General features: G+C 41.2%; 1 protein-coding gene across 1 annotated transcript in view; it reads left to right on the forward strand.

Moving 5' to 3' along the window:
* CEMIP2 (cell migration inducing hyaluronidase 2) overlaps positions 1–4,546 on the forward strand; it is a 144,245-nt gene extending 139,699 nt beyond the window's left edge. The window contains exon 24 of the mRNA XM_040356498.1: positions 3,961–4,546. Within this exon, the coding sequence (XP_040212432.1) occupies positions 3,961–4,157 (197 nt within the window). The 3' untranslated portion in view covers positions 4,158–4,546. The remainder of the gene's footprint in view (positions 1–3,960) is intronic.
* Positions 4,547–15,914: the final 11,368 nt, after the last annotated feature.

Consider the following 15,914-nt stretch of genomic DNA (forward strand, 5'->3'; position numbering starts at 1 on the left):
CGGACAAAGTGTCTGCTGTGTGCTCGCCCTTATGTGGTCCATATTTCTCACGAGGGTTAACCCCTGCAGCAGCCACCGCGCCCTCAGGTATAAGCTGTTCTGCCATCCCTCCTGCTGGCACAGCAGAAACTTTGTCCACCTTACTTTTATGCATGAAAGCCTCATCTATCAGGGACATTAGATTTTTACCCCAACTATCCCAATCTGTCGTAGCTGTGCTCCATTCATGGGCGCTCCTTAGCCCTGATCCATCCGCCCAAGGACACACATTAGAACAGATGGGTTTAGTTGCAGATTCATTACCCAAATTACAAATCATGGCAGACTTTGGTAACACATGTTCTAGCACCACAGGTTGCAATACACCACAACCACCACCACCTTGCTCGGGCGGCGCTTCATAAGCCTCACACACCTTTGCATTTTTCACATGTTTTAACCCACCATTTACCTGCACATTTTTAGTACTAGCAGCTTGCACTAACACATTACCATTATACGGTACAGTTCCACTCTGTCCCACCAGAGTGACATACCAGTTGTCCATGGCAACCTCCGACTTCAATACATGAAGTTCCCTGGAGATTTCTGGGGACAACTGTGCGGTCTTACCATCAGTTGCTACAGGCAACGGCCCATTTGTGACAACAGCTTTTGCTCTGAAAAAACCTGGGGTTTTTCCAACAGCAGCAAACTTTTCATTAACAATAACACTTATAGCATTTTTCGTTTTTGCCGGCTGTCCTAGCCCACTGCCTACGTGAGACTGGCAGACATTAGACACAACACTTTTAGTCATCAATACAGGTTCTGTTTGGACTTTAACCCCTGCATTCCCACTTTGTAGGGAGAAGTAATCTTCAAGCACACATTTAGTGGCCCCACTAACTGGGGTCACTCTCACATCATCATGGACAGTCTCGTAACCAGTTCTTTTATACCTGCAATCAGCAGTCCCAGACATCATTTCATTAAAGACAGTCTTACCCACCGCAGTAGTTGGGATCACCATCTTCATTTGAGTACGTTGTCTTAAACAGTCCTCAGCCACACATTTACTGGCCAACTCCCCCTGGTGGCCACAGGATGAAATCGCACCCCCTGCAGACACAACAGAAAACTCCTCCTTGTTGCCAGGGGTGACGGTAAATATATTTTTACAGGAAACTGGCTCAACATCATTACCTCCAGGTGCACCCCAGAATCTAGGGCAAGACAATATTTCGTGCCCCAGCTGGCCACATTCCAGACATGGAACAGGACGACTTTTCTCCAGTGCGTTTCTCTCCTGGCGATTCCCAGCTGGCAAGAACGCACAGGGCTTTTTGTGGGGACGTTGAGGCAAATCTCTCCTGCAGCTCTTCTCTCCAGGCACAACTTCCACTCTTGTTGTCATGGGAGATCGCACTCTCCCTGCAGAGCTTTGCTGGTTCTCTCCAACATGCTGTATTGGCTCCTTCGGAAGCCACTTGTCACGACCCTTGCAGGCAAGCACACCCCATGGTCCACAGACAGCCCGACTGGTCTCCTCTGTGTTGCTATGGGCAACCACTCTCCGTCCTGGCTTTTGGTCAGCCTCTCTTCTGGCACATAACATAGGATTCGCAGACCTTTGTTTTGCTAGGTAGCTTTGCATTGGAGCCAGGGACAAAGGACACTTGGAGACTGCATGCCCCCACTCGCTGCACCGCAAACAGCGCACTTGGTTTGCTGTCTTGTCAGGGTTTCCCACACTGTATCTGCTGGACCCTGTCCCAAGCTGTGTCACTTTCACAATTTTTACAACAGCTGCTGGTTTAACTGCAGCAGTGTTGCCAGGGGCAACAACATCCCTCTCCCAGGCATGGACATTTGGCAGATGTCTCTTTTTATCAAAGGTTGGCTTCGCTTCCACTTTAGCTTGGTCCAATCCTGCCAGGTGTCGCTTGCACCAATCCACTGCAGATTCAAACGCTGGTGGATGCTCCACATTAGCCATCTGTGCACTCATTGCACCAGGGTTGCTAGGGACAACAGCAGCCCTCTTTTCCCTTGGAAAACTCTGTTCGGGTATGTATGGGGTTCGATCAGGCGGTAACAACCCCTCCAGCCTCAGAGCTCTATCTATCATCTCAGCCATCCTTGCTTCTTTTTGGCATCTTGATCGCCCCATACTCACAATCACTCCCAAAAAAAATTTGCACAGTTCAGCAACAAATTAGAGCACTGTCTCTTTAAAGCTAATCACCTTTCTCTTGCAGGTTCTCCTCACCTGCACACACACAGATTATGCAGTTTCTGGCAATAGCTCACTGGTATTTGCAAGGATCTTCAGTCCATGCCCGCATTCGAGCACCAATTGTAATGTTGGGGTGATTTAGCATCTGGGTAGAGCATACCAGTGAGCAGCAGAGTCCACGCCAGTTGTGCTTTTTAAGGGTTTGTTGACCCACTTTTATTAAAAGAAAGAAAAACGTCCATTCAAAATTCCCACACAGGGGGTTTCAAGTTTCTACAGCAATAAAGAAATGGTCAAACGAAAATGCCAAGCCACATGGCTCTCTTCAGAAATACAGCCCCCTAGGCTTACACTTCAGCCCTCTTGGCCACGTACAAAAGTACCTGTACAATCACTGTACCTTCTCTCAGCTTCTGTGCTGCTCAGCCCACAGCTTTGGGTCCTCTCTCTATACCATGCAGACATGCATGCTTCTCCCTTGCTTGCCTGGACTCCTCGGGAGGGTGGAGTCCAGAACACTGGTCTTGATTCTACTATAAGCCCAGGACCCACCTGTTCAATCAACCAGCCAGACTCCTGGCTGTTTCCAAAACCCGGTCCCAGGATTGGAGATTCCTGCCTATTGGAGAGTCCTGGGCGACCATTACCAGGACAGGGAACTGTACTATCACAATGTCCATGGACCCCATTGCTCCTTGGCATGCCATTAATAGTCAACCAGTGCAAAAGAACAGACAAAAAAAGCCACACCCCACAACAAAGTAAAGTATTTACAGTACGTTGTGCTGCATTAGAGGTGCATTGCCTTATTTTGCTGAGGTGCCATTCAATTTATTAAAACTGCAATGTGCTAATGCAGTAACTTATGTTTAAATTAACGCAATGGAATGGAGAAGAGTAAATGGAGACCTTTGTTTTTAAAGCTTCAGATATGATTAATTTCTGCTCACTTTTTGTCCCAATAACCACATAAATCTAAAGGAAATAACCCTATCCAGTATACAGAGATAAATATATATATATATATATATATATATATATATATATATATATATATATATATATATATATATATATATATATATATATATCTATCTTAAATCTATTTATTTTAATTATTGTTCCTGTCACCAAAAGATTTCCCCTCACCTCTAGGCCCAATTGACCATGTTAGACTTTAGAAGGAATCTGCTCCCAGGAGGCACACAGACAGCAAAAAAGTAACGTGATGGATTTTAACTCTTCCCAACACCATTAAATAAGATGTTTTTGTTGGTTACACTTTAAATAGGTATTCAACCTAAAAAGTAAACATTTACTAAATTTCATCGTACCCATTCTTGTACATAGTGTCTGAATAAGTTTCCATTTTTGGGCTTTTTTTCCTCTTTTTCACTTTGTGATCCAGTAAGCCTGATATTTTTCTACTTATTTGAAATAGAGCAAGCTGTTCAGACAAAGCATTAGAGGGCTGAGACAAACCATTTATCACTGACAGGGTTGCTTACAGTTGTTGGCTTTTATTCATTTATGTAAAACCTTTATCCAAAAAGGGAAAAAAACGGTTGCTGTCCATTTTAAATTTGCTAGTCTAAAACTAAGCTTCCCTGAGACTGATCATGCTGCTGCCATGGCATCTAAGGATTCTTAAACTGCAATATATTACAATTTTGTTTTGGGGTTTAATACCGCTTTTAGTTACCTTAAGCCTACTTTTTGTGTTTTTTCTTTTTTTTTTTCAGGTAGCATTGCCTTCTTAGGATTTAGTGGGAAGTTTAAACCATCCTGGACAAGACTATTCAAGAGTCCTGCAGGACAGGGCTTGGGACTAATAGAGAGCTATATCCCTCTACAGCAGGAAGCATATGAGTGTCGAAGAGTCAGCACAAGTAAAAGGAAAGATGTGGACCTCTTGAAAAAAGCTTTAAACGCACATTAAATTAATATATGCCTTAAGGGTTAAGCAAAAAATGTGAACTAACTTATTTAATTTATGGCAATTACACTGTTATCCAGCGTAAATCAAATTACTGTTTTATTACAGAGGGAAAGCCTAAAATCAAAGCCCTAATGCCAATGCACCTTTTTAGTTGTATATAGTCATGAATGCTTTTTATGACTGTTTTGTAAAGATAGGTTTTACAGTTGTGATTTTTTTTTTTGGGTGGTTTTGTATGTGCTGTAAACTGTATTTTTTTTATACTTTTATATCACTGATATTTTATAGTGTTTATAATTATGGATCTGACTGGAAGCGTTTTTAAATTGTGTTTCTTTGCACCATGGTTTACTTGAAAGATGTTTTCATTAAAATCTTTCTGCAAGTTACTAGTATGGTGTGTGTGTGTTTTATATTTTATATATATATATATATATATATATATATATATATATATATATATATATATATATATATATATATATATATATATATATATATATATATATATATATATATATATATATATATATATATATATATATATATATATTAACCCTAGCAAAAGTACACATGTTGTATAACGCTCAGTCTGTTCAATTATGGCAACAGTTAAACATGTCAGAAGAAAACCTTGTTTTGGCCTGTACTCTGGTTTCCATGTGTCCTTAATAGTGTATGTTGTGCTCAGCATATCACTGGAAGAGTGACTCTTGTTCACAGAACAGCCTTATGTATGCACCTTGGATCTCCATCAAGAGCCTAAAGACCAGGGCCCTGGGATTGATTTACTAAGAGCAAACAGACTGTTCACTTTGCAAGGGATTTTCCCCAGAACTTGGCTATGGTTGTGAGATTACACTTTGTGAGACTACCCAATACATAGTAAAGTATAAAAATAAACAAAACAACATATCTTAATTGTACAGAACACAGGCTGAATATCCAATCGTTCCCTGAGTTAGACTGGAATTCTTAGGTGATTGGACACTGACAAATCCTCATTTTTTTTTTTCCTTAACTTCCTTCACTCTCTTGGGCATGGAGTTCACAGGTTGCCACTGAAATATTATTTACATATGCTCAAGTGTGCTCTGTCAGCTTGATGGAGAGAATGGAAAATTCAACGGCTCTCTATAGCGGGGAGTCCATGTATGAAAGTTCAAATGCAGCACAAGGTGTGTTGGTGGTCACAGGCTAACTGTGGATGGCTGGCGGCTCATAACAAGCTAGAAGGGGCTCTGGAGGCAGTAAAACACAAAAGAGAGCAGCACCATCTAAGTGCAGCAATGTTAAATCATTTTGTAATATAGGACAAACAATTTGGAAATCACAAGATCGTAGAGATCACAGCACATGTGGGAAGGTATGAGAGGTTCATCTACTCCTGGGGGAAGGTGGTAGGCTCGCAGGTGAAGAGACAGCTGATGTTCCCGGCTGCGCTGGTGGCTCCCAACTCTTCCTGGTTCTCAGAATCGGCTCAGGGGCGGCTGGACATGTCACTTCTGGATGGAGAGGGAGTGGGGAGGAGCACACAATCTGATGAAGAATCATGCATGCGCCGAACGCACGCTCTACACTCACTACTTTGCATTTTAGCAAAGTGTAATTTCTTCGGTGTTGTCACATGAAAACATAGAATAAAATATTTACAAACATGTGAGGGATGTACTCACTTTAGTGAGATACTGTACCTTGCCCTGTATTCTGCACCATGAAAGTACCCCACAGGCAAATGCCCTTATCCATAGTTGTGGCGTAAACCAGGCCAAAGAGCAATGGCTCAGGCAAACATTTACTCTGCAAAAGGCTTGCACAACATTCAACCTCAGAGTGACTATGCTTTACTTTAATTGAAGGAAGACTGGTCTCTACATCTTTCTCAGGTACTCTATAAGCAGCCTACCTGGCTAAAGCTGACTTTTCTACAACTATGTCACAATTCATGAGACAATTAGTGGCTTTAATACGGCCATCGCTGTCCAGTGCTCCAAAATGGCAGGCTCCTTCTCCAGCTCCACTGTGTCTTCTAGGGCAGGCAAGTCTGGAGCCGACTTGCGTAGAGGAAGACATGGAAGAGAATGAAAAGGACCCTGAGGTAGTGTTAGAGGAGGTCACAGAAGATGTCTCACCCTGAGGTTCCTATACACCAGACTTTAGGGCTTCACATAATGTTCGTTAATGTGGATTTGCAAATGAATTTTGCGCAAAATGCTGCACTTTTGTTGCACTGGAATCTCCACTGTCTTATCATGCCCCTTTGGGTATGAAGAGACCTGCTGAATCTAAAACATAATTTCTCATTCATGACCAAATAGAATGGGCAAATTACGATTGGCTTAATCTAGAAAAGATTTGTTATCTCTGAAAATCATTGCTGAGCTCTAGATTTTACTAAACAGTGATCTGTAAGGCTTCATGTACACGGGGCGTTCAACCTCTCCTGAACGATTTAACTTGACAGCTAGAAACCAGTGTCTACTCGGGCTTCAATTTCAAAAAGTTCAACCCTTCCTTTTGGCATAAGTCAGATGCACAAAACCCTCTTCCAAATGAAGGGGTGTCCTCAGTTGTAAGAGTGGGGAGTGTCTGTTAAAATTAGCTTATTTCTTGGTCTCCAGGCATCCCAGACCTGTGGGTGGATGCATTTGATCTTCACTTATAATACATATAATTGGGTTGGATCCTAGACACATTCCAGGTAAAAGTCTTCCTTCCAGAGAATAAAGCTCTTCAGGATTTAAGGTCAAATAAATGTCCCTCCATTGAGATTCTCCATGAGATTTCTGGGTCTCGTTCAAGCCCTTTCCAAAAAAACATCTTGCTGCCATGGAACAAGTGGGTTCCTTCTCTTGATCTACCCATCTTTTTGTTCAGCCAAGTAAGGAGTTTCGTAGCTTGGTGAATTTCCAGTGCAGCCTTAACAATGGGCAAGTATTTCTTTGAATATCACCAGAAACTGATTAAGGCAGTCTTTAGAGTTGATGAGGAGTGTACCAGTACCTCGCAGTCCAGGATCATGGAAGACAAGTTCCCCATCAACATACTGGAGCTCCAAGCATTAAGGATGGCTCTACAACACAGGACCCACCCTTCAAAAGGACAATCAATCAGGGTGTCCTACATCTGCTACCAAGCTGGCAAGCCAGATCATCTCTAGGACAAAGAAACACTGTCCAGTAATCTCTACTGTCCAAAACCCTGGAGTAGCCAACTGGAAGGTGGATTGCCTCAACTATCCCCACCTGGACCAAGTGGAATGGCCTCTTCACTGACATATTTAACCTATGTCAGATGGAGGACCCAAGACCTCTTCCCAAAAGGCCAGATCAGGGCCCTGTATTCAAGGCCACTTCTCAGTCACTGTCTTTAACAGCATTGCTGTTTAAGCCGAGGCCTTGGGGTACAGAGGAGTCTTGAAATCTGTCATTCCTACTTTGCTAAAAGAAAAGTAAAGCCACTTACAGAAATATCTACTATTGTACCTGGAAAACCTTCTTTGCTTGGTATGAGCACAGGTACTTCAGTCTCTGTGCCTCACATTCTGGCCTTCATACAAGGCCTAGACCATGTGAGGTGGGTTGTAACGTAATCATGCTGGACGGAGCCAAGTGGAGATATGCAAGCCAAGGATTGTACTAAAATATGCCTGTATTTTGACTTCTGAATTGTGAGTGGTATTTTTACTCTTAATAAATATATTGTATGGGTGATCTGCACTATTTTTTTTCCCCCTCTTTCCTCTTGCATATACTATGCTGAGAATGGAGGACTGGATTTGATCGGTCAGTGGATGCGGTGCCACTTTTATACTGCAAAGTCGCATACTGACCTCCTTTTTTAGGTGGGGGGGTTCACCCAAGCAGGTGAGAAGACACCCTTAGGTAGAATGAAGGGCACCATGGTGAACAAAGGTCGATGCACACAGTATTGTGTTTGGTGTATGAGATTACATGATTCACAGATTTTATATATGCTTATGAACTGGCACTGAAATATGGACTCCTTTTTGATTTATAATTTTGTGTATATAATAATAGTTATTGTATTTTATTAATATTATCTTGATTACTGATGAACTTTATATATTAACTAATCTATGCACTTAACGCACTTAAGGAGAACGCTGCACCCTTGAAGGTAGTATACTTCATACAATAAGGACTTGATCAGAACTTAGACTTAAGCACTCCTAAAAAAAAAAAAAGTTTTGACCTTGTCTATTCTTTTTCAAAAGCCTTGAGCCTCGCTTTCCCTTGTCAAAACTTTTCTTCAAGGTGTATCTTGGATTTGGCCTCCTTTGCCACACCCTGTGCTTTCTTTGAACTTCAGTCTGGTTCTTTTCGCATCATGGGAGGCATGTCCTTAAAAGCTTACCAGTGTCCAATCGCCTGAAGTTATCAGCCTATATTCCCGGGTCTGTGAATACTCTGCCTGTGTCCTGCATTGTACTCCAAAATATGGATTTGATGGGCAAGTCAAAATTCATCTTTTTTTACTTGTCCATAATTGGATGTTGGCAGAGCTTTACCTCATTTACTAACCTCTAGGGAAATTCCCTTAAGTGTAATTTTCCTTCCAAAGTGAACAGCCTATTTGTCTTTAGTAAATAAATCCCAGTGTTTATCTTCTGTCTAGAATTTATTCTCAATCTCCTCCTAAAGTGAACCTATACTATGAGCGGCAAGTGTTACTGCAATGCAACCATGTGAAGATGGACTGCTCCATGCTGAAGTTCTCGATTTTCCATTTACTGCTGCTGTTATGATGTGAAAGTCTAATTCTATGCTGCATTTTAGTATTAAAATATAAATGAAGAATTTAACAGCAAGGGTGGAATTTCATTGATCAGTACACCTAATGAAATTGCACCATAGTGTCCCCCTATAACGTTTAAAAAAACTAAAAACTCTGTGCCAATTAAAAAAAAAAATGCAAAGCAGACCCTGCAAACAAACATTGTTTATAACTGTCTGTCCAGTTGCTTCTTCCTAAAATATTCTCGAAGAGCAGAACCTGCATACAAAGTTGTCAACATCCCATACACTTCTGTAAGTGTGTCAAATACCCTGCCATACACTTTGGTCCTTTTCTCCTGTTCCTGCGTCACTAAAAGACTTAAACCAATTCTGAACTATTCTGTAGTAAGCAGACTTTTGGCCTAATAGTAGACCAACATTTGATATAGCTTTATCAAATGGAATTTTGAAAAAAAAAAAAAATATGATCATCTAACATTCTCTTACTTGAATACCAAAAGCTACACTTGCAGCTTATTCTAAATTGCTATGAACACCTACTAAGGTTACTGGATGTTCTATTATCCTGGCTTTCTCATGCCCTTTTCATGAGTAAAGCCCTCTGGAGAGCACGTTAAAATTCACATTAACTTCTGCCTCAAGCACAGTGTTGGGGAAGAGGATCGTTCATTTTGTTAGTTTAGGCTCAGTATTTTAGTGCCTCACAGCAATTTTAATGGTGTAAAATCTTCACAGACCATGACACCTTATTAATCTATGTCAAGTGAATCACTTAAACATAGACAAATGTGGAGGGTTTGTATCTAACATGAAAACACTGAACAATGAAGGCTATTATAGAGGATACAATTAAGGGAATTGCTAAGTGATAATGTTGACATTTTACAGCTCCTGAGACCTCACTCTGAGTTCTGAACTGTAGATCTGACAATTGCCAAGTAAACACACACCATTCAGGAGCGTTTACTTCTCGAGCAGGGGCATTCTTCTCTCACTAGTGTATATATCAATACAGCAAATTGTCTCCCCATCTGTTGTCAGGTCTCTAAACACTGTCTGCAGTCTTGTATAGCAGGGATCACTAAAGCGCAATCCCTATCTGAAGCGAGTGACAGTCCTATCTGGACTGGGGCGCCCACTCCAATTGGCAGCTTGGGTGTCCTCTCCCAGATCTTCCCCTCCAGCCTGTTTTTAACAGTGGGCAGAGGCCAGAAGGCACAGCAGGTCTGGACAGTGGGTAGGAGCTGCCCAACTTTTCAATTTCGCAAGCGTTTGCCATTTGAGTCATCAAACAGTTTACAGACCAATGCTAAAGTAATCTCCATGGGAGGGTTCCAAAAAGAGTTTTATGATGATGCAGGATATTTATGTAGAGGGATGGCTCAACATCACCACTTCAAATCAAATGATCCCAATCCAAACAATTTCCATTATGAATTAAAAGGTATATAATCATATACTACTGCAATTATACCTAATGAAGAAATGGGTACAATAGCTAAAATCCAAGTAGGCATGTATTCATTCTGCTGTATGGATGAGAACCATCAGGTTTAAATTATGCTATCTGGACCTAAAGCCTTGTACACACGATCCAATTGTTGGCAGGGTATTGTCTGTTGGCAGACTGTTGTCCTAAAATCTTACCGTTAGTATGCTCCTTTTGACAATTGTTGTCCAACTTTCTGACAACAAATGTATGACATGCTAGTAAATTTTCGGAGGACAACAGTTGGTTGTCAGATTTTCTGATGGCCAGTACACAAATCCATCACACAAAAGTCGAAAGTACAAACTTGCATGCTTGCAATCAATGCTCACCAAACACAAAATTAGCAGAAGGGTCCCAAATCGTGTCTCTCAAGAGCTAAAATTCCTCGTATGTCACTACGTTCGTTTTGTTGGCCAACAATTTTGTACCATTAGTATGCAAGACAAGATCCAGGCACGCGCCCTGAAGACAAAAATCTGATGCTCGGTTGGCCAACAATTGGATCATGTGTACAAGGCTTTAGACTGTGAATTTTACTTAGTGGATTGGCCCTGTTTGCTTCTTCTGCTCCACATCCTTTATTTGAAAAATAAAAGAAGCCAGGTGGAGAGTTGTCTGCCAAACAATAGCTGCATCTAATCGGATGCATCCACTGTTCAGGTATTTTTTACTCCAACAGAAAGAGAGATGTATCTGCTCTGTTTATTGCCAGCTGAACGGCCTCATGCACACAGGGCGTTTATGCCCCTCTGAACGGCAGAACTCCTGGCAAGAAAAAACTGCTTACAATACAAGGTAAAGCCCACATGTCACGTGTTAGGCACATCTAGCATTTGACCACTATTGCATTCCTCTTTTTTCCAACCTGTAACCACCTATATGTCCATGCACACATAGACTAACATAGAGGACATTTTACAGGCTGAAAGAAAGAAAAAAAAACGCTCATTGCCTGTAACAGCCAGTTTTTTTAAGCTCTGTGTGTATGAGGGCCTTATGGTCCTTTCATATAGGCGAGACAAGCAAAGATTCGTGAGCAGATCCAAGATGCTCTTATGCCGCGTACACACGATCGGAATTTCCGACAGGGAAAGTTTGCTGTGAGCTTTTGGTCGGAAATTCCAACCGTGTGTAGGCCCTATCTGACTTTTTCTGTTGGAATTTCCAACGGCAAAAATTTGAGAGATGAATGAATGAATGAATGAATGACTTGTATAGCGCTACACATGCAAACTGAATCACCTCTAGGTGCTTTTTGCAGCCAGTGTCTTTCTGGCTAGTGCGGTCATTTTACCCCATAGGATCTTGACACGCTTGGGGGACACAGTCGTACACACATATATACATATATATATACTGGGCCAATTTGACCAGGATCCAATTAGCCTACCAGCATGTCTTTGGAGTGTGGGAGGAAACCGGAGTACCTGGAGGAAACCCACGTAGACACAGGGAGAACATGCAAACTCCAAGCAGATGGTGCCGTGGTCGGGATTCGAACCAGCGACCCTTTTGCTGCTAGGTGAAAGTGATAACCACTACACCACTGTGCTGCCCAATTTTCAATTTTTCCGATGGGAAAAGTTCTTGTCGGAAATTCCGATCGTCTGTATGCAATTTAGACACGCAAAAAACATGCATGCTTGGAATCAATTTGACGTATGCTCGTAACTTAATTTTTCTTGGATCGTTGTGTTGTACGTCACCGCGTTCTTGATGGTCAGAATTTTGTATGACCATGTGTATGCAACACAAGTTTGAGCCAAAATTTAGTCGGAAAAAAAAAAACCTACGTTTTTTTGTCGGAATTTCCGATATTGTGTACGCGGCATTATTGTAGATTAAGAGAAGGCTGAAATCTGTCAGATTTTTATTTGTCTGCCTGTTGCAGATATTACTTCACTTGTATGGTGACAGTGTTGTCAGGAATTAAGGTTAATCTTTCACATTTCTCCAGATATTCGTAAAACCCTGACCACACAATCTATCCAAAACTAGAAACAAAAATGGTGGTATGACTTTAAAGCAGAATTGTTGGGCCAATATATGAATATCCATTTAGTCCATAATATACTGTAGATATATACTAGGATACCACACCACAGAAGTCTACTGGGGCTTTTAAGGTGCTAATATAATTATTCTTGTCCCCAGGAAATAAAATGTATTTATCCTTAAAAAAAACAAAAAACGCTTCTTTATACATTCCAACTGTCCCAACAACATGGACATCACATATACAATAACATTACAATTCCCTCCTCAAGGAGATATCCCCACAGGAAACTATAGCTAAATACTAAAATATGCTAGTTACTTTTAAAACTATATTGTGTACAATTGGTTCATAGTATATTCCCGTCCTCTGACATTTGAAATCAGGATGGTGTTGGATATATTGATATGAGAGACTAAAAAGTAAAAAAAAAAGGCCTACTGTGTGCAAGCTCCCCAATAGGTGTGACCTGGGGCTTTCAGTATGTGCAATAAAGTTGGGATACAAGAATCATAGACTAGCTGCAGAGATTTAAAAAAAATTACAGCTGTGCAGCCATTAAAACGGCTTGAAAGAAGCCTTTTCCTCTTGACTAAAGTTGCTTTACTGTAAAAAAAAATAAAAATCATTTCTATGTGCCCTATAATAAGGGACTGGAAGTACTAGGGTGACCACATTTCCAAACTGCCATTCAGGGACTCCCCCCCCCCCCCCCTCCTTCCTAAAAAAAAATTATAATTATGTATATGTTTTTTACTTTTTTTGTGACCCCCATAGATTTCACTGGATCATCCTGGGACCTGTAGTTATTCACTGTTTGGGGGGGGGGGGGATCACATCTTCAGTTCTGAGGGGTTCATAGTGGGACCTGTAGACCTTCACCTTTGGGGGTCACATCCCCCCAAAAGTGAAGGACTAGAAGTCTCAGCATTAACTCCTAATATCTAAATATGTGACCCCCCCAAATTTGAAGGACTACAACACCCAGCATGAACCCCCTGACATCTAAGGGTGTAATCCCATAGATTTCACAGGTTTATGCTGGGACCTGTAGTTCTTCACTATTTGGGGGGGCGGGGCATCTCATCTTCAGCTCTGGGGGGGGGGGGGGTCATGCTAGGACCTGTAGTCCTCAACTTTGGGGAGGTCACCACCCACCAAAGTAAAGGACTACCAGTCCCAACATGACCCCCTGATATCTAAAGATGTGACCCCCCCAAATTTGAAACTCCCAGCATGAACCCCTGAGATCTAAGGGTGTGACCCCATAGATTTCACAGATCTATGCTGGGACCTGTAGTTCTGCACTAGTTTGGGGGGGGGGGTCACATCTTAAGCTCATGTGCTTAAGGGGTTCATGCTGGGACCTGTGTCAGTTTCATTCCTGGACACTGTATTGTCCCAGAGTGAAGGTGCCCGGGACAGACCTGCAGAATGCGGGACTGTCCCGGGCAATCTGGGACACGTGGTCACCCTAGGAAGTACCTGTCTGGTATGTACATTATGTCCCATATTTATAACCTTTATATTACAATAGAATGCACAGGTGAAAAAAAAAAGATGCAGGAAAACAACTTCATTAAATAAAACAAATAGGAATTGTCAAAATGCTGAATAATTTCTACATAGGCGTAGTCTGTATGGTATGCAGTATGACAGAGGACATGGAAATAATATAAGAATGAATAAACTGTTGTCAGTTGAGTATTATAAATACTAATAATAATATTAGGTATGCATATTTGTACAGAAAGTGGTTTGGTACAGAGTGCTCTAGACAAAAAAGACCCTCCAGGAATCCTAAAGTCTAATGCATGGTGAAGACAAGGAAACAACAGGCCTGGTGTCTTGAGGTTCACATCAGCAGCACTCCGTACAAGAGAAGCAAGCTCTGGTGAGAAATAGAACACAAAGAAGGCACTTCTAAGTGCAGTAAAAACATGACTTTAATTGTCCAAAACAGTTAAAAACATTTACAAGAGATGATGTGAATATAGGCTCATCAAATTACACAAAACGCCCAGCGGCAGATTCTCCCTACATTATCCTATTGGCGCGTCTCTTAGCCAGCCAGCGGTGTGGAAATGTATGTCAGGCAATGCAGAAGAGCCATGCCGGAGCCAGAACTTGGAACGCAAGTACCCAGATGTGACGTTGAGGAGGGGGGGTGATGCATTTCGGAGTGCACTAGCTCCTCCTTCATAAGCCTGTATTCCTATTGCCTCTTGTAAGTGTTTGTAACTGTTTTGGGAAATGTAAAGTCTGTTGACAATTGTGACAATTGTACACATACTGTATGTATAGAACATAAAAGAGAAACTTTTAGACATAAAAACATTTTAAGGCATTTCAATGCCTTAAATTTTTTTTTCTAGCTGACCAGTTTAAAGTGTATGTATAGCCAAAACATTTATTTTTACACATAGATTAGGGAAGGATTAGAATGCCAAGTTATTTTGATGTCTGGGTCTCCACTATGTGGATTTACCCTCCCTATTTGTCTGGATGACCATTATAGCCGGGGCTGAAAGTGAGAAGCCAGAATTTAGAAGTTGTCACCAGAACGGGTTAAGGGGGCATCTGTTTTGGTGACTACTGGCTAAGAGGCAAACTCCCCTCATATAGTAGAGATTTCCTCTCACTTTCTGTTGTGTCTCTTGGACAGGAAGTGAAGGGAAATATTAACCGTGGTATGCAAAAAGGAACAAATTTACAGGAGTTTAACACCTTCCAGGCTTCATCCCAAGCAAGAAAAAAAAGTTTGGCTACACATACACTTTACTTTGTGAAGACCCCTCTTCTAGTAACCATAAATCCTTCATCAGTCGTCGGTTATGTGGTTTTAGTGGGAATTTCAGAAAAGCTGGGAACCAGAGATTGGGGTAGTCATTGGTCTCTTATTTACATATGTATTGTTAAAGTACTTCATAAAATGTTTGCCTTTAATATGTGGTTTTGGAATGAATGAGCCTTCCCTGAACAAAAACCACATTCATTTGATCGTTCTCTGTTGAAAATGGATGTCGATTTGACCCCCACTAACCATTAAAAAAAAAAAAAAAGTCAAAAGAATATTCTTAAAACAAAAACTATTAGTGTATGGCCAGGTTTACTTGCTTTGTTTGAAAAAGTCATTATCTCTTTTTATACATTCAACGTTTTGTCCTGTGTCCACTCATTTTGTTACACAACTTAATGCTAATAGAAGACTGGACATTCCTGAATTTATACCATTTCCATAAGGACATGTAAATAAATACTTCTGTCGTTTATTATAACATATGGCAGACATTTTACCACCCCCCTGAAGTGAAAATAAAGATACATCACTGTCTCCAGGTGAAACTTAAAGTGCAATTTTATGTTGAGGGATTTCCTCTTACCTTCAGCAGAAGAGTTTAGTTTATGACAAGGCTATCTGAAAAGATCATTATATTTGTCTCTGGGTAGCTCCAAGAATTAGTATGTGAATGTACATTTGCCTAAAACCAGATGGGTGAGCCTTTCCT

Source organism: Rana temporaria, chromosome 1 (assembly GCF_905171775.1).
Source record: "Rana temporaria chromosome 1, aRanTem1.1, whole genome shotgun sequence".
Classification (NCBI taxonomy): domain Eukaryota; kingdom Metazoa; phylum Chordata; class Amphibia; order Anura; family Ranidae; genus Rana; species Rana temporaria.